A 25,996-nucleotide genomic window follows, 5' to 3' on the forward strand; every position below is an offset into this window, starting at 1 on the left:
AAAATTCTATTATTATTTAGGTAGTATTATTTAGTTGTATTTTTAACTTTAAACATGTTGGTGATGTCAGAACAAACCATAATTCAGAGGTATCTGGAAACAACTGACAAATGTGTAAATTTTCCTTTTAAGAATGCCTTTTATTTCTAAATCTTCCTTTGATTGCCTGGAAAATCCTTCACTCAAATGGACCGTTTATTTCATAGAATAAATGTAGGGAACTAGTTTTTCTCCCTGAACAGATTTGCTGGATGAGCTATCATTGTGAGAAGGTTTGATAAGACTGTGTGTGTTCCCATGAGCACATGTATGTGCACAGCAGGTACCACAACTTACAATTTTTGTTGTAATTACATATCCTACTACTTCTTGCTCAACTGAGTGACAGAGAAAGCATGAAAAAGGAGAACCCAAAAATACCTCCTTGGTCAGAGACCTCAGCAAAAGGAAGAATAAGTGTGCAATGAGGATACAAGGAAAGCAGACACAGCCTTCTTTACAATCAGAGGCTGTGACTTTTGTGAAGCTAAAGAAACAGGAACAATACCAAAGAAAGCAGATTAGGTATTTTTATTTATCTTCTGAAGACAAAAGTTCTGAAGTAATTACTGAAGTAATTCAATTTTTCAATATTTCTTTCCTGTCTAATCTTATTTTTGTATTCTTATGCTATCTGGGGCTTCTCATTAAGATCAAATAAAAAGTAATTCCCTACCAAAGTTTGCCAGACTAGTTCAAGGAGTTTGTGGCAGCTTAAAAAGGATCTCTTGAGAATTTCCTGAATGAACAAATCCATCCTTTATCATACTGTATTAAGTAGCAGCACATTACAATTATTCTCTTGAAGTGTTGCTGGATTTTAAAAGGGGTACAAATTCTAATCACCTTCAAGTGGAGTCACATGTTCACTAAAAAGCACAGCCTGCATCATACTGGTACCATCAGATAAAAACGAGTTTGAAACATCTGGTGAAAGCAGTGTAATTAGCATTTCTTGACCCTCACTGGCAATAGAAGATTGCTCTGATTTCCTCATTCCTCAGGCAGGATGGACAGCCAGGAGCAGTCATAACAAAAAACATGAAATTATCTGTCCATGGTCAATTAAATTATATGTGCATTCTCCTGGGCTGGAAAGAGAATGTATGATGAGCATGTATTATTCATTTAGGAACTATTTAATTAATTTCTTATTGATGAGGATGTCTGATTCCACTTATCCCAATGAAGGGCCTTAGAGTGCACAACACTTTTACAAGTCCTTTGAAGCTCTTGACATTCTGGAAGTGTTATGGGTCATTCTTCACTGCTGGAGCTTGTTCCCCACACTCAGAGCTGAAGTGTCACTGGATAATGAGTTACAGCTCTGCAAGGCTGCTGACCCTGCAGTGAACAGTTTCCACACCTGGTTTTATCCTGCATGGAGATCACAAAAGTGTTTTCACAAAAAGCTGTCACTCTGAATGAAAGGCAAGATCCAGAGCAACAGAAGATAGCTCTGGATGTAACATCTATGATGACAAACAGGGAGTCAGACATTCAATCTCAGAAAATAAGGAAGGGGACAAAAAGTAAAATTTCTTGTGTAGGATTTCTTTTAGACAGAGGTTAAAACACTTTGGAAAGCTGTTCTCCCTCACTTCTTCTTATCTAGATATTCTATGTCCAGAAGAACCCCCTTGCTCAATGCTAAAGAGCAAGTGAGGAAAACAGAATTACTCTCATGCTGAAAAGATACTTTAAAAGATGAAAACTTATACATTAAAGACTTACTCCTACAGCATGAAAAATTACATTTGAGGAAATCACTGGAAGCAGGGAAACAATCAAGACAAAAATCCCAGCAATTAAGCCCTGCTTACAGTGTGGGGTAGAGAGAAAAAGCCCAGACTAATTTACAGTCACTGTTGACCCAGAGGACTTCGGTCCTTATCCAACACTTGTGTAATTCATGGCATTGGAAGGCAGATACTCTCCATCAACTACCATGAACAAGTGTGAAAATAGTGTTAAACTGCAAGAATCTCTGTGGATAGACAAAGCCCTTGGACATCTGTCCTGCACTGATGAAATGAATCTGAAAACATGTCAAAGATCTCAAGCAACAAAAGGTGAAAATTCAGGTCTGGAGCTCTCTCTGCTGCATGTCAGTTATTTGGAATTTATTATTTGGAACCTTAACATTTCTTGTCTCTTCAAACAGTGTTAAAGTCCTCCTTAAAACCCACTCTGGCCTAGATCTACAATTCAGCTCAGGATTTGGACAGGTAGGTCTTTTCCTCTTGTGAGCAAAAAGATCTTCACCTACAGTCTTTTTTTGCAGCTGCTACACCATTCTTATTAGCTGCACTGCAATGAGATATTTTAATTTACTTTCTTCTCCAAAAAGAAGAACAGTGACAATTTCATGATCAGACTAAAACCTCAAAATTGAGGTTTACCTGAAACCTAAAAGAAATCCAATCCAATCCATCCAGCTCCTACTAGCACCTTGAAGCCAGAAGTCCACATTAGGAACTAGTGTCATCAAGGACTAAATGAGGAAATTGTTTGTTTCATTATCCTTAATTTCAAAATAATTCAATGATCTGTATTTAATACTCACTGTGCAGCTATTACGAAGGGCTTCAAATTTACGCTGGATTTCATCTCTATGTGCCTAAGGGAGGTAAGAAGTTAATCATCAATTTTTCATACATTAGAATTCGAGAATGCTGTTGCTAAACAAACTGCAGAACAACCTACCAGCAAGCAAAGTTTGGAAGGCAGATGCTGCAGGCTATGAAAGCACTTTGCAGTGGCAAAGAACTGATTAGCAAAAGTCCCATCCTACTTAATCAAAATACACTTATGCTCCCAACTCTGAAGTGCTTTAAGAAAATGTACGAGCTCAAATGCACAAGAATGGAATTATGTAACAGGTTCCATCTGAAATGGTCACCAGAAGACTTGTTGATCCCATGTTAAGTTTTTACAATCTTGACATAATAATTTGGGTATCCAGATTGGTGTTTTGTAGAAAATAAATACTGCACACAATTTTAATGCTTGCAAAGAAAAACTATAATCATGTATAATGCAAGGTACCCCAAACAGCTCTGCCAATCTACCTGAATCCTACCATCAAGTCCCATTTAAGCCCGAGCCTCTCTAAAAAGCAGTGATAAAACATAATAATAAATTCTTTGGAGGACAGCATCTAAAGTACAGAAAAGTTCAAACACTCATTTTAAAGAATGCAGTATTGCATGCACCATTTTACCCCCTAATTTACAAGCAAAGCATGACAAAGCAAAAGGTTCTTGTTTCAGCCTCATGGCCTCTCTGAAAATTCAGAGTGATTTAACAAGTGTCTAGTGTCATGTGCTATCTGAAAACTTGACAAACAAAAGGTTACTGCTCAAGCACATCCAGCCACCTTTCTTGATTCAGAACATTTTTCTTAGAGCCAAGAGACTAAACAGGAAAAAAAAAAATGTTCAGCAGAAGTCAAAGATGTGAGCTTAAAAGCTATCTTACCAAAACAGGCAATGTGAGAAAGAAAAGTATGTAAAAATCTCCATGTCAGGAATAGTCCCAAGCCTACTGGGCTGGACTAACAGCAGCTGGTCCAGCACTTCCAGTTTGTCCCATTAACTGGAGCAATAACTGGGTGAACACAGGTCATGAATATACATCTGTTTCACTGCTGGGTAAAGATCCCAAGGCACTGCCAGCCCCCTGGCAGTGATTGTGGCTGTTATGCAAAGCTTTCAGCTGGGAAGGGACTGCCTCAGTTCTGAGCAAAAAGGAACCCCGTGCCATTTCTATTCAGTTATTCTTAGGCCTCAATGCTGTTGCTGCACTTGCCCAGCCTGTGCCCACTTCAGAACTGAGGGAATGGTTCTGCCATTCATCTACCCAAAGCATCAGCATAATACCAGTGCCCATGTCAGCTGATCCCACCTCCCTTCCCAAAAACCAGCAATGGCAGCAATATTCAGAACAGTTCTTTGATTAAATGCCACTGGAGCACAAGAATGCCCATTTTCAACACTTTCAAATCACAGGATTTGAAGGTCATTAAAGGCTGCTGCTTAAGGGAGGGTTAGCTGGTAGCAGGTGAAACTCTCTACCTGCAGCCCTGGGAATCTTTTGTGAAGCGAATATTTCTTAGAATCAAACAGTTTGAAAGCATCTTTTTGTGCTCAAGAGACAGCAACCAGCAGCATATAATCTAGAACTCCATTTACAGGGGAGTGGGATGGAAGAGGGTGGCAGGGCTTGAACTTTGTTTTCCTTTCTATCACTCACACACCTCACCAGACTGCAAGACACACCTGGCAATTTTTAGTAAAACAAGCATTGGAATAAAACTGTGTTAGAACACTCTCCCTAGGAATTTGGTGTTTGTTTTTTTTTTCCCCCCCAAATAAGTATCCTCAAAGCAGGAAAACTGATACGACAAAAATAATCAAAACATCAAGACCATCAAGTACTTTCAAACTCATGAGCTATTGTTTAAATAAGTAAATCACAGAGTTAAACTAACAATACCAATTTCAGATGCACCTTTCACCTCAAAACAAAAGTAATAATGCTTCTACAAGCCATCAGTCAGTTTAGGCAGCAAAGAACCATTACTAGGAGGTATCCATATGGTTAAAGGCAAAAATTTGACATTTTAGCCATTTGCACTGCTATCAACACAAGGCACAATTCATATCCATTTCTGAAAATTAAAAATTAAATCATATAAATTCCTTTTAACCTCTTCATGAAACATGCACCTGCATAACTCTAGTGTGAATCTGCAGTTTCAGGGCTCACCGTGAGAGCTTGAATCTCCTCCTCTGCCTCAGCCGTGGTCTCCTCCAGCTCGGTCTTGGCCTCGCGGAGCTGGTTCTCCAGGGCTGTGCGTGCAGCCTGCAGCCCAGTGATCTGGGATTCCCGCTCCTGCAGGGTCAGCTGCAGCTCTGTCAGCTGCCTCTTGAGCTCCAGCTTTTGTTCTTCGTGCTCTAGACTAACCTGAAGAAAGAAAGGAGTATCCAAATGTAAGTTACATGACAGGCAACATAGTCTCGTTTCAGAACCTCTTTAAGATGCCATTGCCATGTCTATTCCCAAAATCACATCTTGACAGACTGCTTAAGGCACTGAGAAATCAAGGACACAGCTTTGTCTACTCTCTAATATCTACTGGTTTTCTTGGAAAAAACAACCTGGCATTTTGAAACAACAAGGGCACAAGAATAGCTCCAGCTGTAACTCAAACATATCAAACATTGATAGAAGATGTTGAAGTAGTTTGTGATGAACTTTCTTCACTGAAGCTAGGAGTCTCTAAGGATATTTATTCAGGAATCTCTGGACATACATTACATACATTTTGCAATTGACTTCCATGTTTCATCTTCCCTTCAGATTCCTTTTAAAGAAACCCACCAGCCCATCTGGCTCTGGTTTTACCCGAGCGGCTTCTGATAAAGGTTTTTTTGCAGCACACTCAGGGATAAATGTGTCACTCCAGGGATAAATGAACAACTAAAACAGATCTCAGCATTCAGAATCAATTCCAAACCTTAGCACCTTCTTCAGGCTCCCTGTTATCCCAAGGGAATCTGTCTGTTGTGCTTGAGATGTGTGACAAGGCTGGCAGAAACCCTACACTGGTCCCTGCCAGCTTCTGGCCAAAGAAGGACAGGCTGGCTGTCCAACAACCTTAGCTGAAGGCAAGAATTCAGCCTTAGCTGAAAATTAGTGGAGTGAGACTGGAGAAGAATTTGTAGAGCCAAACTAGTTAATAAAAAATTAAAAATGAAGCTCAGCTCACAGATCTTTCCATATTATTGTTATTTCCATATTACTGTCTATGTATATTTCCATATTACTGTCTATGTATATTTCCATATTACTGTTAGGGTTTTTGTCCAGAAAACTCTGAAAATGGTACATGAAGCAGCAGGTTCCTTTTTTCTTACAGCAATTCTGCTGTGTCTGTCCTTTGCTTTCTTGGCTGTCAGCTCTAAGGCTACAGGTTACCTGTCTGGTCATTGTACATTGCTGAGCTATTATTCTCTACCCAGACAATATTTTAAGGGTATTGTACAAACAAACATAGAAGTAGAATTTTGAAAAAGCAAGATGACTAAAAAGTTCATGTTCAGGATGACAAGTCCTTCATACTTACATTTCTCTCTTATTTTTTTAATTACTACTACACTTTCAAATACCACTCCAATAAGTTAATTCTAGTTCTCACTGTATTCATAAAATGGGATGCATTTAGGAAAGTTTGGTGAGAGGGATTAGAGCCACGTTTTCACCTCTCTCAGCCGTGTCTCCAACTCCAGCAGGCGGTTCTTGTCAGTGTGATCTTGGTGACTCATCTTTTCCAATTGTTCTTCTAATTTTCGATTCTGGGCCTCCAACTTTCCAGCTTGTGTTTCCAAGTAGAACTTCTGTTGCCTGAGCTCTGAAATCATCTCTTCTTGGGCTTTCCTGATAGGAGAAATGCACAAGTGACAAACCCAAAATGCCATTAAACATATGTCCTTCCACTGGGGTGAAGTAAGGAAGAACAAAGATTTCTTAAGTAGAACAGTTTAGTTCATGGCTTAAATTCTACATCCCAGGTAAAAATAAAAAAAAACTAGTGTATTCATCAACATATGACTAGAGCACTAAAATTCCATATTTGCCAGTTGCACAGACAAATGAATCTTGCAGAGGGTAATCTATAATGCTATTTAAGACACAATTCATTCTTCTTGTTTCGTCAGTTCCTTGTCACAGGTTTTTCTATAGGGGAAAAATAAATTCTAAGAGTTGCTTTCTCCCAGTGTATTTCTATGAGATAAGAGGAACCCCATGCTTTAGGGCTGGGGTAATGTGTTGGGGGTTGTTTTGCTGGGGGCTTTTGAAAGTTGTAATGGACATAGAGCTTGACCTACACTGAAGTGAAGATTTGCTGTCTCTGATCAAGGCCTTAATCCACAAACTGAACAAAAATAATTACTTGTTCTCATAAGAATTTTGAGAGCTGGCAATGATTAATTATTACCATTTGAAATGGACACCCTCAAAAAATAAAAAGGGGGTCTTTCTGCATTATTTACAGTTCCTGGAATTGTTATCATACATTGGAAAATTCTGCCTCATAGATAGCTTTCTACTTAGAAGCCTCACAAAGCTCTACATATATTAATGAATTAATATTTTAAGAAGTTCACTGTGAGATAAGCTGTTATTAATCCAATCCCAGAGAAATTATGTGGGTTGCCCAAGATCAAATAGGAAGACTTAACAAAACTAAAAATAGAACTTAAGTCTTCTGACTCACATTTCTGTGCATTGCAAGCAAAACCACCCTTTCACGCTTTGTTTTTAAATTTACCTCTATAGATTATTGCCAGCCAGAACTGTCAAATGGTGTTATTTCATTTCCTGCTGTTTACTGGGCTATCTTCTCAGGAACTTGATAATCACTGGTTTCCTCAGATACTGCTGGAACAAAAGCTTGCAGAGCTCCCCTCTCCTCTGAAGGGTTTAATCACTAGCTCTCCTCTTGATGCATGCTCAGATTAGCTGCAGCTTTTGTTGGTTCAAAATGCAGTCCAACAACAATTTATACATTTTCAACAGCCCAATTCACAAAATAAGCACAAATTCATTAACTATCTGCATGCATAATTAAGTAATTTTCTCTCAAAATGTTGCTAATTCTGTACTATCTCCTACTAATCCTGAAAAGTTCATCATTTGACAATATGTCTCTCAATAATCTATTTCAAATTGTATGTTAAAACATTATTATATGTTTTTCTTGTTTTCTGTGGCTCTTCAGTCAAGGATTAAGTTCTCAGTTCAGCACCCATGACAGAGACACTCAACCTTCCATACACTTCCCAGCTCCACCTTGAGACATTTCTGTTTTATTTTAGACTGAAGGTAAGTTATGGCTTTTGCTGCCTCAACAAACTCCCTGGGTGATTAACTGGAGGTCATCTGGAGCATTAAGCAACAAAATTAAACTCCTCAGTTATTTCTGTGAATATTTCTGGCCGCTCAGGCTAAAATAACTTGCAAGATATTTGAAATGCAATGAAAATTGGAGCCATTACATATCTGGAGGCATAATGACCACAGAGAAGGAAAGAAACCAAATCAAGTCTTTGCCAAACTCGTTCTTCTCTGATTCTATTCAATATTAGAAGTGAATCTATACAAGTGTTTCCCATAAAGGCACTGCCTGATGCTGGATCCAGCAGCTGAGGGACACTGAATCTTTAGTGCAAACCAAGCTGGTGAATCTCTGAACTCAGTAAGGGCAAATGCTATTTTAGCCCTGCCCTGCAGGATTTTTCAAACAATCCATGCTTTTTCCTACATTTCCTCTAAGTCATTTACGAAGGAAAGACATCATTGTAAGGATAAGGAAACTCAGCTAAAACCCAAAGAAAAATAAAGTTCAAGATGACAAAAGGATCTGAAACAGAAGAATTCAAAAACATGCAAAGAAATTCTTGGTTTAAAAATCTAGTCTTCTTCCTTTCCTTCTAATCCATCAAGGCACGATGGAGTGTTTGTGAGTGAAGGGTGTTTAATGTTTTCAATTTCAAAATCATGTGTCAGGGGAACTGAGTAAAATATAAATCTATTAGCAATGTTTATGTTTAAAGAAGGAAAGTATACTTCTCCAGGGATATTTTAGACATAAAATTATTAGTATTCATTTAACATATTTGGCAAACCTACACAAATCACCTGCCTTAGGAAATGCTCCAAAGTAAACACTGTAATACAAACCAATTTTCCCAGTCATGCTTGTGAAAACACAAAATACAGAGCGAGCCCCAACTATTTGAAGAACAAAGCTTATTTTTGAAAGGCCATCACTGAAAAACAAGCAGGGAGCACAGCAGGCCTGCAAAAAAGAGTCACTTTTACATGGTGAATCACAGAATCATTTCAGATGGCAAAGGCTTTAAGGTCATCTTCCTGAGACCTGTTCAGCAGCGACAGCAGCTGCCACACTTACATGTTCCTCTGAGTGAAGAGGCTGCTATTTGCTGCCAGTTTGTTGGCCTCAGACAATTCCACAATTCTCTGCTCCAGTGACCTGATCTTCGAATCCATTGCATTGATCATCTGAAACACAGCAGTGAGCCCTTGAGACTGCACAACGCGAGTGGTTACAAAAATAAAATTTATTAAAAAGTCTGAACTTTTTCCAGAAACAAAAAGAACTAAAAGAAAACTGATCAAATGGCCAAAATGAGCAACACAGATGCAATTACTGGAGCTATTTGCAGCTGCTTTCTACTGCTTTAATGTTAGGAAAAAGCAGCCATTATCAAGGCACAAAACGAGGGGTACACAGCAAGCTGCATGGCTTTTTTAAAGGAAATATTCTTGAAGATATTCTGAATTTAAAAAACTTATGTCTTCAAATTTATATTAACCAATGAATTTCCTTCAAAGCAGCTCAGCAGCACTACAGAACCTCAAACAAGATTATCTTGCTTGAAATCAGCCTCAGAAAGCTATTCTTCAAACAGCTTTGATTTGATTTCCAGCTCAATGTCACATACCGCCTTCTGTTCAGCCAGGACTTTGCATTTCTCACGTGCTTCTTCTTCATGTCTTCTGAGCATATTCTCAAGTGCTTCCTTATCTGCAAGATCCTTCTTCATCTGGTTTTCCAACACCTAAATGAAGACATTTCTTTTGTCTAAATTTTATCTGTTTCACTGGGCAAAGGGCAAGCAGAAAGAAAATCATCAATACAGTTGTTTTTTTTCTGTAAGCAATTGGTCATATGTCAAGCAAATTTAAATCCATGATGCAGTTGCATGAAATCCATGGAAGAACAGACTCCAAAAAGAGTACACTCTCAGTTATCTCTGAAGACTGAATTTAACAATAAGATTTTACAGAGATACGGAGATATTGTAGATTCTTAAAATATTATTTTAAGTCATATAAACTGTGTTCAATAACAGTTCCAGCCTAATGCAACAAAAAAACAGAAAAGACTCTCTACCCCAATATGTACAGCAGAAGAAATAGCAAAGTGCCCATCCTTTAGCTCATGGCTCACACGTAATGGCACACAAATAATTTATGAGTTCCACAGGTGTGGATGAGAAGGCAACTGAGACCACATGAGTTCTTCCAGTCAGAGACAAAAACCTAACAGCAAAGTAAAAAACTTCTTTTTATGGCACAAATGCCATTGGGAACAGAACTAAAGTAATGAATTGCTACATTTTAACCTAGAAATGCATGTTGTGTATGTATGACCAGAGTTCTAAATTAGTTTTTAAACTGAAGGTCTCATTCTTCAAAGACAAGTTTTACAAAGGCACAAATTCTGGACATCAAAGAATACTTTTTACTTTTCCAGTTACAAAAACTCCACATCCTGTTTTATCCCTTTGAACCTCTTTTACCTGGCTTCCTGACTCCTCCTATTAAACCCTACATCACATGGCCCCATAATACACCAGTTCGTTTTATTTTTATTCTTTTTCCAATGCCTATCCTCTTCTCCAATTTTTATATCACCACTTCTTTCTCAACATCTACATCTGATCTTCCTGCTTTCTATCACCCTCCTCTCATTATTGATAACCACATGCTCTGATCTGTCAGCAAATCTTACTTCTCTTTTTTCCTTCATATTTCTCCCACAGAAATTTCTTCTCTCCTCTTAAATACTACATCCTCTCACATTTAAGCAAAAATGTAGAATTAAAGTACTAGATAAATGTACAAGATAAAGACTGTTTCTACTGAGAATAATTTGTTCTTAGCAAAGATTCTTACAAAATGCATTTACTGGCTGTCATACTGCAAGTTCTTCAGAGAAATCTGTAGCCAGTGCACATACTCCTATTTGCCAGCTTGTTTTTCCTAATTTTAGATGGTGTCTATTCCTAACTGTTTGTTAATGCTACCCTGGAAAAGACAAAAAACAAAGTGGGTGGTTTCTGTGGCTTCTTGGCAGAGGTTCCAGCTCCAAGATGGAATTTCAGAAATGGTCTACTATTTGCTGCATTTCAAACTTGCAGGTAGGTTGAGTGAACACTCATAGAAAAGCTTTCAGTGGGAACTGAAAGCTTCTTCAGGGTAGGGGATCCAACAGCATTAACTAAGTATTATTTAGTCAGCAAAAGTCAAATTACAACCAACAAATGCCTTCCTGTAGTTTTGGCTTCAAATGCTAACTCTCCTAATCCAGTGCCACAGACAGATAAGGTACAATGGCAGAAAAAACAGGAGAAAACTGATTTAGATTCCACTAAGCTCCCTCAACATTGCAGCAATGGTAACAAGAAGGCAACTCACAAGCCAAAGCAATCAGAGCCTAAAGGCAACTGTTTTTCCCTGAGCTCATTCTACCCACAAAAGCTTGTAGGAAGATAAGATATTTTTACTTTGAGTTTCTCCTCATAGAATTGTTCCTTCTGTTTCAGCTGCAGCTCCAGATGTTGTGCTGCGATCTGAGCCTCACGGTGCTTTTCCTCCAGCTCCTAAAAGCAGCAAAAATTCATATTCAGACACAAGAAAATGGTAGGTGCTGAGAGTATATGTTACACAGGTACCAAACATTCTTCCTCCTTTTTAAGGCCTCACACTATAAAAATCCCAAGTCCAGAGCTGTCATGGTTAAAAAAAAAAAACAAAAAAAAAAACTACACCCAAACAAACAACCAGGCATTATGAGACCTGAACATTACCAACTTAAAGTTTGCATATTGCTGCTGACCCACCTATTGCAGAGTGGGAACACTGCTAAGGACAAACACTTCTACTTCCATGATAAAAACCTCCATCTCCCAGTAAAATATACCCAAAGATAGGCCAAGGACATTTGGTGAAAACACAGTTATAAACATTTTATAGCTGCAGTGGCATCACAGGAAGTTCAGATCTATTTTTAACAAGGTCTCTCACTTGTTTTCTTGCAGCAGACCTCAATAATGGGGTACTGCTGTCTGTGCTTTTCATTCTGCATTCAGAGGGGGAATAGCATTTACTTTGCTGTATTCCTTGGATAAATGTTGTCAGAAATGCTATTTATAAATGGCTTCAAAAAATGAAAAGTGCAGGATGCAATATATGTGGTGGAACATACCAGAATCTTTCTAGCCTCTTTATTTCACATCAGATAGTTTAAGCCATGCACAGTAAGGACTTAATTTGTATTTCAGAAATTAGATATTTCTGCAGTCTTACTATATTATTTGGGGTCTATCTATAATCACCTTTTAACAGGATATCTCTCAAGAGCTGAGCTTACAACTTCATGCTCATTTATTGTCATATTTGCCATTCCAACAGTTTCCTTAGAACAGGAGCAGGTGCAGGTTTGTCATTGACTACCACTGGGCTGACTCTTGCATAGACAAGTTCAGGTACTGAGGTGCATCTGGATCTCCTGTCTGCCCTCATTACTGCAAAGCACAGGAAAATTTCCTGGTATTTGTGTGTGTTCTAGTACTTTTCATAATATTTTGATATGCTTTTTCCTTATCTTCCTCATCTTGAAGACATTTCCTTATCTTCCTCATCTTGAAGAGTTTTTTTGCTCCAATAATTGCAGTAGCACTCCTTTTCCAGAAGTGAGAATCAAAGAGGAGGTTCACCAAAAGTAGGTCATCGACAGTGCCTAGTCCCTGACATTCCTGCACAGAATGGAGATTGCTGCTTTTTGCAATTGAAATAATGTCTCCCAGCAACAAGAGGGACAACTCACCTCCCCCAGAAACCCACACGTTTCAGGTCCTGGCAGAGAATCAGACAACCAGATCAGCAGCAGCTTCAAAGCTCCCAGCATCAGACTGCTCATATTGTAGCAGAAGCTTCACCAGTTCCTGCAGTGGCACTTACCAGCCAGTGTGGGCTTAAAAAGGTAATCTCTTATCATTCCTGCTGTCACTCAGTATTCTCTATGTAGCACTGACTTTGTTATTGGCATCACAGCAATGATCTGCACTTTCAGGAAGGCAGAAGTATCTTCTCTAACTTGTTTCTTACTTCATCAGTTCCTTACAGATAAATGAGCAGGTACTTCTCAGGTACTGCTACATGAGTGTACATGAAAACCATGCCTTTGCTCAACAATTTCCACCTTATTCTATGCAATTCTGTATCTTCAACTCCCTTCTTACCTCTCTATACCAGGAAGAGACAACTTGAGGAAAGGTACAGGGTAGGAGTGGAGGAAAAAGAATACCAGTACCCTGTGCTCCCAGATCAGTTGCAAGGGACTAGGAAAGACTCTGTAGGAGTATTTCTTCAATGCCTGTTTGACTTTTTTTATAAAATACTTTTGTACCTCTCCAACATGCTATCAAGGACTCCATGGAAAATATCTATAAGAAGAGCTAAACATATCCCATGGTATAAAACAACTAGTTGATATTTCTGCCTTCCCTTCCACTTTCTCCTCCACAGAGAATACAATCAAAACCAAGGAACAATCCCCAAATATACATAAGAGGCTCACAAAACAATTCAAAGTTTTACACTATTTCTAAACATAAAGTTGGCTCTGTGCCCAGCACAACCATAGTCTCCCACTTACCATGCATTCCTGCTATCAAAACAATTTGAAAGGAACGGCACTACTATGGAACTTATTCTACCTTTTCTTGATAGTGCTCAGCATTCTGATGCTAAAGTCTACACACCCAGAACAAGCCTAGGTCATCTGTTGACTCCAAATATATTTCTTTTTACATTTCCATTTGGTGTTTCTCAGGTGTGTCTCATCTTAGGATTACTACCAGTAAAATGTAATCCTTTTTCGCCTTGTCATATTGGCAACACACAGAAAATTCATGAGGAAGGCAAAATAAATTTAATTATTCCAGTATTAAATTATGCTTTCTGTCCCAAGGAAGCAAAGTTATTAGAAACATTCTCTGCTTGATTCACTAGAGACTGACATACTAACTTGCCTTAATAGTTTTAACCAGGAGAGAAACAAGAAATTGCCAACAGAGAAGTTATGTGGGTGCAAATGGTTTCCTAACAAATACCTTTGGAGATGAACAGTTTGGATGACTAATTTCTCTCTGCTTCAAAATGTAAGCATTTGTAACGTATCTGACCTCTAAATTCCTCTGCCATTTACTCTAAAACAGATGTTATTTGTTGTTGCAGTAACCCACCCTCAGAACGTTTTACCTCTGAAACCATCACTAGGTAAATAATTTCAGTGTCACTGTGTTGACTGAAAAGTTTTCCCACTGAGATGACTCCAGTTTTGAAGCACTATTTAGACTAATAAGGACAGGAGTGAGTTTGTAACTAGAGGTGCAAATAGTATTTGAGTGCTTAAGCTTTCTCCAGTACGACTGGTGCAGGAAACAAATCCCTTTATTTAACAATTTCTACCTTATTCAGTGCAATTCTACATCTTCTGATTCTTCCCTACCTCTTTCTTACAAACTCTTACTCTCTAAGTTTCATTTTCACCTCTGCTCACCAGAATTTTTTCTGCCATCTGTTGAATCTGTTGAGATTTAGTTTGAATGTCTTCTTTTAGGCGGTTTTCTCTTCTTTCCACAGTCTCTAACCTCTTCACCTGATTCTCCAGAGAATGGCGCCGTTCCTGCAGAGCAATTATGAGCTGCTGTTTAGGCCACCCAACTCTGCATTAGCACAAAGCAAGGAGTACATTCTAGAGAAAACAGGCTAAAGCAATCAGTATATGGCTGGCTTTCATATTCTGAATCCTCATCATGCCCCAAATCCCCCAGGCTAACCACATGTCCTTGTTGACTCTTCACCGAAAATAAAACCCATCTGTTTTTCTCAAAGAAATATGTTTTTTAATCAAAAATGGATTAATGTCTAACAGCACTTTCCCCTGAAGAATTACTACAGGAATACATGCTGCTCAGAGCCACCCAGGTGAAGGTTCCTAAACTAAGACACATCCCAATAACTAATTTACTCTAGACAGACACTCTGCACTCACCTCTGCTTCAAGCAATTTTTTCTTCATGCTTTCATTAGAATCTTCCCGGTTCTGCAGTTTCTCCAACTCCTTCTCGGCTCTCTCCTTTGCCTGACGGATATTCTGCAGGAGCTCAGTTGCCTCTGAGCTGGCTTTCACAGCCTGAAGGTCAAGAGAGAAGGAAAAAAGGTATTATATGAAAAACACACACAAAAATGAAGTGTTTGAAAGGTTCAGAACTTCAAGACTGTCAACATTCTCAATAAAACTACAGAACTTTGTTTTAACAGTTTACATTAACGTGTGAGGAGTCCAAATTTTAACATCTGCTACATAATTTTGACTTCTATTTCACAAAACAATTTAAATCTAGGATACACGTTTGTCTTGCTATACTGCAAGTTGCTTGACTTCACATCCTAAAAATCTATCCCCAAATTCAGACAAAGTTCTTTAAAAGAACTCACAAAATGCTCTCACTAAAGTACAAGGAGAATAACCTGTTGGCCTACAGAGAATTCCTTGGCATTAATGTTGGCAGAAAAGAAGACAGGGGATTAAAACATTATTCTTTTGAAATATTAGAAGTGCTATTTCTGTGTAGTTTTGGCCTTCATATTCATCATCATTAACCCTGGAAATAGCCCTCCCTCAGCAGGTGCCAAGTTTGAAAAGCTCAAACAGGGGATTATTATGACAACCCCTTTCTTTCCTGACGAAGAATTCCAATAAGAGAAGTTCCCTGACTGTTCTTACAGTCATAGCTTAAATGCCAGAGTGCCAGACTGACCATGCCAGCAAATCTTTGATATTCTGCACTACTTTCAGCAAACATTGATAAGGTGTTTTAATTCTGTTGTGAATCCTTATCATTGCACATTTTTACTGTGAAGAACTGAACTGTCAAGTGATTAAAAGCAGCGTATACTGGGAGACTAAAGCAAATCCAACATGTGTTTAATTACTGAGCTAAAATCAGCTGAACCCTTCTTCAGAAGCAAGGGACCAGTGCAGTGTCCAGAGCATACCCAGACAGGCCTTTAAATGAGAATTTCTCTACACTACTCCAGTTCTGACTCAGCTTCATTTGTAAAAATAAACATTGTTGACATGTCTCAAGAGCCAAAAGCATATTGAGAGCACCAGTGATTTCAGATACCAGTTCCCACCCCCTTTTCCTTATCATCCCCCATGCTATGACTAATTCTATTTTTGAGGGTAAAACAAAGTGCATCCCTCCTCTTCATTAAGGTTTCACTGGGTAATCTTTTGGAAAATTCAGTTTCACCACCCATTCGTTACCTTTGTCAGCTTTTCCTGCAGCTCCTGGATTTTGGCCTGCTGCTCTGTATTGATCTATAGATAAAAAGATGGAGGGAAACAGTCAAAACCAAAGAGGAAAAAATGCTCTTTGCTTATGATAGCATATTTGTTTTAATTTACTTTCCAAAACTCTTGGTTTCCCCCATAATTCCAACAAACCAAAACACTCCTTGGCAAACCCATTCCCATTTCACTGACTTCCAGCTAATTTAATATTTTGGTTACCAAGAAGATTGTTCAGTGTGAGAACTCAGAATTCTTTTTGCTTTTTGTTTGCTGTTCTTTCTGAGTAAAGAACACCCTGATGTATCCCCAACCTGACTTCAAACTGGGATGACACATAACAACCTGTCTTTGCCTGGCTTCTCAACACAAACCATTAAGAACAGGTTATCCAGAGACAGCTTTATATCAAATCAGAGAGAACAGTGAATCACACCAAAATGTCTCAGAACAAAATGAAAAGGGGCTGTGGGGGCTGTGAGGCCATGCATGCCACTGACTAGCCAAAGACATTCTTTGTTTCTGTGCATAACATGAAACACCCAGGAAGCAAAATCTAGGACACTGAAGTAACATACCTTTTCCAGTTTGGAATACAACTCCCCTGCCTCATTTTTTCCTTGATCTTTAACCTGTAACTTAAATATAAAATATATGAAAATCTCAGGAAAAGCTAGGCTTCTATCCAGTCATCACCTCAAGCAATTTAAACACCAGAAGTTACACAAAGTAAAAATCACATCATGAAAAACATGTTGCGTTAGTCGTACGAACCACGCTGATCTTTGAAGGGCACACCCACAACTTGTGTGTTCATGTGTCAAACAGCACCAGATATTCCAGCAAGCCTCAGCCCCCTCTCCCATGAAGCCTAAACTACCTTTTGCAGTTTGTTGTGGCATTCAGCAGCTTTACGTTTGAATTCCTCCGCTGCCAGGCGGGACTCCCTCAACTCTGACTCGTAGAGATCGCTGCGCCTGCGAGCTGAGATCAGATCCTCTTCCAGCTGATTCATCATCAGCCTCATTTCTTCTACTTGAGCTTGGTATTCCTGTAGTTGGGGTGGAAGGGAAGGAGAAGGGATTACAGTTTAGAGGCAACAGGGGAAATGCTTGGAGTAGCAGATTCCAGAATACTGACTGCAGGCAAGAGATACATTTAAGAGCATGTAGAAGAAAGGTAAAGTACAAAATAAAACAGTAAAAACTAACTAAAATAACATCCATGGTGTTGTGGTTTGAGTCTTGCCACTTTCAACTCAATACTTTAAAGTCAAAACACTGACGTTTTGAAAGTGCAGGAACACATACATACACCTACATACAAATGATAACTATTACTTACATTTCTAATTTCTGAAACGGAAATGTGCCTTTGGGTTGATGTCTCTACTAAATGCCCAGATGCTCCCTCAAGATCTATTTTCTCAGGTTGATAACATGACAGTTATCACACATCTGCACAGCTTGGGTAAAAGGAAAGAAGGAGAAGCAGAAGGGTAGCACACCGTGGCTTGCAGCCATCAGCTACTTTCTCCTGACAGAGTTAAAAAGGGCCATATTCCTCAGTGTGGGAGACAATCTAAAATCAAATATTATCTTAGAAAAACCTATCTAAAACTCACATTTCTCATAGAAGATATTTGCCCATACAGGCAGAAATAAAGATTCCCCATGTAGGAGACTACAAGACAGAGCATTTGGATGGAGAAGGTGGGAGAAGAAAAGAACATTTGAATTGAATATCTCAATGAGACTGGGAACGCAAACTGAGACTAGCTCAAGAGATTGCTTCACATATATTCACTGAAAGAATAGAATTCAATTATGTTTAGCATTTACTAAGTCCTGCAATTTCATAAAATTACCCTAAAGCAAAAAAACCACCATACCAAAAAGCCCTCACCAAAATCAAAATCGCAGCTTTTTACAAAGCTGCGAACAAGTAGAAAACATCCACATCAAGAGTTAGGAACAAAGATTGTGAAGGACTGAGAGTGGGGGAGTCTATCTTTCTTTCCAATTTAATATCTTGCAGTATGCCTGACTACCCCCATATTCAGAAGAGTAACTGTCTCGTGACAGAATCAGGTTTGTCATCGTTCCCTCCAGACAGGAGCTGCCTTCAGCTCGACGAGTGACTGCATGAGCACTGACCCTGATGGCAGCCCCTCATCCTCCAGCATGGAGAGCTTATGCAGGTATTGAAAGGAACCAGGCCTTTAGCAGGTTGCTTTACTGTCCCTCACAGGGAGCAAAGAATGGCTCTTTGTCTTGTAATCCCAAAATTGGTTCTCTGCTTTTGTAAGCCTCACAGGGACCTACTCCTGCCAGTTTGTCTCCTATGTAAGGATGATCTTATTTTCTTGCTGGAAATTAGAGCTTTTTTCTAATAACTAAATATGTATTAACCCAAATATTCTTTTCATACAAATAAATTTGTGAACAAAAAAGGCAGAACAGTTTGAAGGAATAAATGATCTGCTCAGAAATCATAATTTGTTTAGACTTCCTAAAATACCTGGCTTTTATATCAGCAAACACTTGACCAAAGAATTACAGCTATGACAATAGTTGCCACCGTGAAAATAAGCGTTTGGGAAGGGAGAAAAGAAGAAAAGAGGAGATAATTAGTATTATTTCAGGTTTTCCTGTTTCATCACATTTGTAAGACTGTCTTTGAATAAGTCCCAAGATCAGGTCAGAGGAACAGACCACACCACTCAGGGCAACACAGAACAAACCTCTGGGATGTGCACTGGTCAGAGTTTTAAAACACCAAGAGGTATTTAAGTGCAGACTACCAGACAAGTTCAGGGCATGTACCTGAAGCAAATCACATCAGGGAACTACATAGACATGAGTGGGGCTTTCAAAAAATTACAGATTCTAATTTGTTGCAAGTTTGTCTGTTAGTACAGTTCATCAAATAACGAGCACAGGTTTAGCTAAAAAAAAAAAAAAAAAAAAAAAAACACCAAACACACACCCCAAGCAAACAAAAAACCCCACAAACCCACCATGCTCTTCTATCCAAGTACCTGAGGTGAAGTTGAACCTACAGCCTTGCCCTGAAAATATCAAAAGCCTAATTATTGGGTTTTGAAGGTTCTGATTTGCTGTTGATTTGACTCATTCACTCTTAAGCCTCAGGTTTCCAACAGCAAAACTCTTAAGGGGCTCTTCCAACTCCCAGTTCCCTCTAACTTAAAAATCATGGTCTAAGTCTTTAATGGCCAAGATCCACCTGCTCATATGAGTCAGCACAAATCTCTCAGCGTTTTTGGTTGCAAGGTTCTTGCACACGTGTTGCAGGGAGCTCAGGCCACCACAGACATGAAAGTCTGCAGATTCATTTGTTGAACTAAGCAGCCTCTTTATGTCATTGTGAATCTTCACAAGCCAAATTAAGAGATTCTGGGACAAAGCATTTGATTAAAAATTACTTGTATTATGTTTCCTCTGTTACATGTGTCTGTAATGCCTAAGAATCTATGGACATTTAAAATCATCAAAAATGTTCCCCATTTCAGTATTTAAAGCAACTTTGCTAGCAAAGCACCAGAAGACAGCTTTAGATCCCTTGTATTACATAAAGCAACCACCCAGAAGAATGCTGGGGAAGTCTATGGAGGCCAGCTACATCCAGAGGGTTGGGTTTGCATTTCATTACTCTTTACATAAGAGCTACTCATGTCTGGAGAATTATTACCAAGGTTTCTGGGCTTCCTTGTCTCAGAGACTTTGAAATGAGTCAGTTAATGTTTGTAAAGTGCTTTGAAGATGAAAACCAACAGATAATTACAAAGAATTGTTTGAATGCTATAGCAAATTTCAATTTCTTTTTCTCAATGCAGTATGTTGCTGTTAATTCATAAAACTGAATGGGTTCTCCTTGGCAATGACCACATTTATCACAATGTTGTCATTTAAATTTGACTTTTTTTTTCTTATGAGCAACTATGTGAAGTAATGAATTTTCAAAATTCTTTGGGTGGAAAAGAAAATTATTAATTTCTACTTTGCAAACAGATCAAATCAGGAAAAGAACAGTTAGGCAACACATTCAATTTTGAAATGCTATTAAACATTTTAAATGGTAAAATAAAGAAGAAAAAATTTTTAAAAACCAACACAAAATTCAGGTTAGCTCAGTTCTCTCCCAGACGAAGATTCATTAACTTGTGAAATTTCAATACCTTAACCAATTAAAATGGATAGGTCGTTTCTAGTGCAGCATGTTTACTCAAGCATTGCAACTTTCTCCTAAACTGATTGTATAGGCAAAGTACTTTCAGGACTAGGAAAAGAAAAACGTGAAGTTTGGAGTTTGTGCTTACTTGGAAATTACACAAGTGGAATTCTGTGGCTTCCTGTACTGTTCAGAAGCTCCTGTGAAATCACACAGCTTGGGAGTTATCACAGCCTATCAACACCAAGTGTAATCCTGGCACCAGGGCTAGGATATGCCAAGAATGCCTATTTGTGGGCAGCCACTCTGCTCCCCAAAGAAGCAGGAATACCTGTTCTTTGATCTCTTGCAGTTTTCGGCTTTGCTCTCTGATATCATGAAGTAGCTGTAGTGCCTTATCATCTTCCTGAGACACCTCCATCCGTGCCTGCTCCAGGCTTCGCTTTAAGCTCTGCAGAAAGCAAAATGTTCAATACATAGGCTTTGGTTTCTCAAATGGTTGTATAACGAAGATCTTTAGTTACACAAATGCCTCCTTGACTGCAGTGAGGCATCAAAAAATGGAGGCACCAATGATGGAACCCTAATGAAATTCATGGCCAGTGCTGCTCCTATCTGAATAGAAGCAGCCCATTTTACAAATACTGTTTACTCAGCTTAAATCTTAGTTCAAATCTCCACTTCCTCACATCAGGTTTAGAGACAAAAGCCAAACACAGATCACAAAGGCATCCATTATTGACAGCATTTATCTATATTTCATCTAGCACTATTAATTCACAACCTAGATACAATCCTTCAACTTCATGTTACTTACATTTTTCTTGTTGCTGTTAAGGCAGTCAAGTGTTTTAATCATTGTTAAATTTCTATAAGGAACAGAACAGCTGAGTTTGTATCTCACCACGTGCCTTACCTCCAAATTTGGAGTCACCAGTGGAGTGGTGCTCCTATTAACTGAGTGGAATTCATCAACAGAAAGATACAAACTGAATTTTATTTCTTTACCTAGTAGCATTCAGTATAGAAAATCACCTGGCCCCATTTTAAGATGTCCTTCCCAACAAACCAAGACATCAGAAATGGTTTTCAATTCTCTGGAACAGAGTATTAGCTGCATTTTTGTTCTTGGTACAAGAGAGGAAACATAATTGTGTATCCAACTGAAAATACAGAGACTATCAAATAGAATGAAAACATCCTCACTGGAATATTGCCAGTGACAACTGGGCAGACATTCCAGCTCTCATGAAAAATGATCTTTGAAGACATGGTTTTACAGTCTCATTTTTATGTCCTACCTAAAAAATAGCACCTGTCCTAGATGCTCCCTGACACGGTGCTGGGGAACAGGACTGGTTTGAACTCAGGACACCACAGATGGAGGCAACAGTACTGCTTCCTAATCCTATTTGTTCTTGAAGATTTCTGTCTAGGCACTGATTAGGCCCCATCCTCTTCGGCTAAGAAACCTTCAAGAAGCACAACCCAGGCATGTTCTAGCACAGCCAGTAAGACAAACATGACAAAGAGTTTCAGCAAGACCAGGACAGTAGTCACTCCTGCATGACCTAAGCACATGACCATGAAACAACATCTGAATAAAACTACCAATCAAGCTTTTGCAAACACTTCAGGGCTCCATGTTCAACAGATATCCTCTCACATAGTACTTTCTCTCCATCAAGTACCCCACTGAAAGCATGATGGAAGAGAAAGACAAAGACCACCAGATTTCAGGCCTTCAGAGCTAAAAGGACTGGTGTAAGGGCTCACACTGCATTCTGTGATATAGGTGGCCAGGTCCTGCTCCAGGAGGGATCGCTGGGTCTCAGAGGCTTTCAGTTCCACCTCCTTTTGGCTAAGTACAGCCTCCACCTCTGACACTCTCCGGTGCAACCGCGTCATTTCCTGCTCCATCTGCAATAAATATCAAGAGGTTATAAAGGGGGGCTTCAAAAGCTTTGTTAACTGCTACTTTCAGAGCTCTCTTTGTAAGGAATTTGTCTCCAAGAGACTTCTAGCTATGTTTCTCCAAATGGTGTTTAAATTCCGATACCATTGTCTCTGCTCCAGGAATGCACAGTTCTTCTTAAGGACAAAGTAGTAAGTCTAAGTCACCCCATTCATTCAAGCTGCTTGTTCATATTCAGTCATTCTTCGAACCCCAGATAGCAAAGAAGACACAATCATTTTTCACCTGACTTGCAGAGATGGGTCACTTTAACCTTATCCCAAATCCATGCTGGACCAGAAGATGGTTTCCCCCCATCTCCTTGTCAGGAGTAAATGGTCAAATCCAGAACCGAGCAGGGAGAAAAGTAATGGAACTCTCATAAAAGTCTCAAAACAAGCAGTAAGTGTTAAAAGACTCCACCAGGGTCCCTTTATTGGAGCACCGCAACTGTTACAAGACGTTCACCATAAGCAGTGACGTGACAACAGTTATATAAGCAGGAGCTGATGAGTGAGAAGAGCCCTCAGAACAGTACTGCTGTAATGTGTGTCTGAAGAAGAGGCAGGGCCTGCAGGAAGAAGCAGTCGTCTGTGGCACGCTGAGAAAAGCACTGTTTAAAATCCAGAGCCGCTTCTTGTTAAGTTAAAAGTATTTACAGCAACAGCATGGCCTAAATTCATCTCCCTCTGTACTGGACAGGAAGCCACCTCTCTGAAGGAAAAGCACTTTGCCCACCACGAGTCTGGATGATCAGCAGCATCTGACAGATCCCTGGACATACAGTGGTTGCAGATTCCTGGAGCAATGGGTGTGGCCAATCGCATAAATAAATACCTTGTGACACTTGTCCTGGGCGTCTTGGAGTTCTTTGCTCTTGAGAAGAAGTGTCTTTTCCATGGAGCTGACCTTGGCTGGGGAGTCCACACTTGAAAAAACAGATCTAAAAGAGCAAAGCCAAACAGCACATGAATATGGGCAAAAGGTACAGAAATCTGATTTATGCAGCCTCTGTAAAGTCTTTGGGTACTTACTTATTCCAGGATTAAAGAAATGTGATTGTGCAGCAATCACAGCCTAACAGCCATCATTGCAGATCAAACGCACCATAAAAGCTAATGACACTGCATCATTATTAAATAATCCACGTGTACTTCTAGTTGCAATGTTAATATTTTCCATCAGTGGCTATGTCAGAGTGCAAAACAATAAATCACAACAGCAGTTTTGCATGATTTGTAGGGATTTATAGGTGCAACAAAAACAGAACATAAAGTCAACGTAGCCATTTGGTAAGATGATAAATTTTCAGAGAAATGCTTTCTATTTGGTACTTTATTTTTAAGCAGGTTTTTAAATTATCATCGAAGTATAAAAGCCCTACGAACTTCAACATGTCATAATCTGCACCACAGGAAGAAGAATTTAATATCCTTAGTTACATTCCGTGAATCAAAATTGAAACTTCCCTAACCCAATTCATATGATCCCTACAAACCCAATCAATATCAATATGATTAGTCACACTGCAGAACTTCAGAGTTCCACTTAGAAGTAATTTTTTTTTCCTGAGACACAGCTGTACTGTTCAAAACAATTTGACTCCAGATACCCAGGGAAAATATTTACTTGTTCTTAAGCTTTCTGTCTAATTGAGACTCAGCATTTAAGAAGTTTACCATTCCTGTTAGTTTAAATTTATTTTCGAAAAGGATAGGAAGCCACCTGATGTTTAGGAGCATATTTTTAGTGCTTTGCACAGTCTTAAATATGCAACCCGCAACCAAAAAATTAAGTACACACATCAAAACACAATTTTAAAAATCACATTCTCCCTCGCATAAAATGATTCAGACTAGAGACTCGAGCAGTTAATGATGGAAGGAGTGTTAACTGATAGATGAAAACGCAGCAGTACAATGAAGGTGCTAATAAAAGATCACACAGGCTGCCCACACGTTGCTTTCTGCTTCTCCTGGCCACAGTTTGGTGTGCAGCCAGTTATCCCCACGGAGAGAAAGGAGCTTTGAGCAGCTCTCTGCATAGAGCCAGACACCCACACACAGCAGCACAGGCTCCTCTCAACACCAAGGAAAGTTTCATTCCATCACCACCATTTTCTGAGAAAAATCTACTCCTTAATCCAACTGGATATGCAGCAGAGGCACAGAAAGATATACATGAATTTTTACAAAAATGCAGCAACATTTCTGTATCAAACAGAGGTTCAGCACCAGCAGTGCTTGAGCAGTGATTAGGAAACACTGTTTTAATATCAGCAAACAAACACAGCAAAATCCACCAATGCTGCCTTGAAAGGTCAGATATTAATATATGTCTTCAGAAACCTGATATGGAAAAACTTAGAAGAAAGAATCCTGCATGTCAGTGATAGAGATATGACCAGGACTTGCTAAAAAATAAATGTTTAAAGTTAACGCTTTTATACAGCATTCCTTTAGCCCTGGTCCAATCAATCTGATCCTTCAAATTACCATATTTAAAAATCAATTTATAAAGCGTGTCTATACTCCTACAGAGAAAAAGCAACCATCTGAGGAAGATGCATATTAAATCCCATAACAGCTGGGTGTACAAACAAGGCTAAAAATGAATAGTTGAGAAAAGCAGTCTAAAAATACAAATTAAAGCTCGCATTAACTAAAAAAGACACTAAAGAATCTGCTTTCAAATGTTAATCAAATATATGTAAATAGCTGCAAATATGTACTGAGACAAATCTGAAAATCTTCTTATAATAAAAATTAAGTTTTACAGTTCTGAACTGTATTGGCTGGAGCAATCTTTTTCTTATATTATAGTTTCAAACTTAACCATCACTTTTTTACTTCCATTCTTTTCAGAGGTGAGGTATTACCCAAGAAAACTCTAGCCAGATCTCACAGAGCTGGTTTTATTTGTGTCTTCTCTTCCACCTCCCCAAAGGAGCTAATTTTATTCGTCATTTTTGCTTGTTTATTTTATTTGCTATTATAAGAATCAGAGCCTAATATTACAGTCACCATTTTGCATTTCAAATATTTATCATGGTGATCCAGCTGAAAGCATCCCCAGGCACTGCAAGGCAGGCAGGAGCAGGAGGGATTCAGGGAAGGAAATGAAGAGCTCTGCGAAAGGCAGGTGGGTCAGCCAGGTGGGATGGATGGGATGGGATACAGGAGACTGCTCAAGTTTGGATTTCATGAGGTGACTGCAGAGGGAGCTGCTCCTCAGGGTTGGTGTTGGCTTCGTAAGGGGAGAGAAGGCTGCAGACACAACTACAATCCTTCTTCCCTATCCCTGTCCAAAGTGAGGAAGAAATTCCTTAAAAATATCTGCTGGTGACACGATGGTTTTCCTGCCATGGAAACAGTACATCTTATCCCCAAGGGAAGCTGATCTCAGTTAATACTGGACACACAGTTTTTAGGAGACAAGCTCTCCCAATAATTCTTTCCTGTGTACAGATTGTATTAGAACAACTTCCTGAACATCCACACAATCTTCAAAGTATCAGAAAGGGGCAGACAGAGGAAATCAAGAGAAATGGAATACTGGCTAATCTAATAAGC

General features: G+C 39.0%; 1 protein-coding gene across 2 annotated transcripts in view; it reads right to left on the reverse strand.

Annotated features, from left to right (window-relative positions):
• Positions 1 to 25,996, reverse strand: part of CIT (citron rho-interacting serine/threonine kinase) — a 67,488-nt gene that overhangs the window by 22,519 nt on the left and 18,973 nt on the right. Inside the window, exons 10-23 of one of the 2 annotated variants that reach the window (XM_062504341.1) lie at positions 23,262 to 23,367; positions 22,247 to 22,390; positions 20,802 to 20,921; positions 17,160 to 17,330; positions 16,858 to 16,911; positions 16,256 to 16,309; positions 14,975 to 15,115; positions 14,480 to 14,605; positions 11,421 to 11,516; positions 9,573 to 9,689; positions 9,020 to 9,129; positions 6,306 to 6,480; positions 4,810 to 5,007; positions 2,606 to 2,659 (exon numbers count right to left, since the gene is read on the reverse strand). In XM_062504341.1, the coding sequence (XP_062360325.1) occupies positions 2,606 to 2,659; positions 4,810 to 5,007; positions 6,306 to 6,480; positions 9,020 to 9,129; positions 9,573 to 9,689; positions 11,421 to 11,516; positions 14,480 to 14,605; positions 14,975 to 15,115; positions 16,256 to 16,309; positions 16,858 to 16,911; positions 17,160 to 17,330; positions 20,802 to 20,921; positions 22,247 to 22,390; positions 23,262 to 23,367 (1,666 nt within the window). The remainder of the gene's footprint in view (positions 1 to 2,605; positions 2,660 to 4,809; positions 5,008 to 6,305; positions 6,481 to 9,019; positions 9,130 to 9,572; positions 9,690 to 11,420; positions 11,517 to 14,479; positions 14,606 to 14,974; positions 15,116 to 16,255; positions 16,310 to 16,857; positions 16,912 to 17,159; positions 17,331 to 20,801; positions 20,922 to 22,246; positions 22,391 to 23,261; positions 23,368 to 25,996) is intronic. The other variant, XM_062504342.1, reaches the window with a different exon arrangement.

This window comes from Cinclus cinclus, chromosome 17 (genome assembly GCF_963662255.1).
Source record: "Cinclus cinclus chromosome 17, bCinCin1.1, whole genome shotgun sequence".
Taxonomy (NCBI): Eukaryota; Metazoa; Chordata; class Aves; order Passeriformes; family Cinclidae; genus Cinclus; species Cinclus cinclus.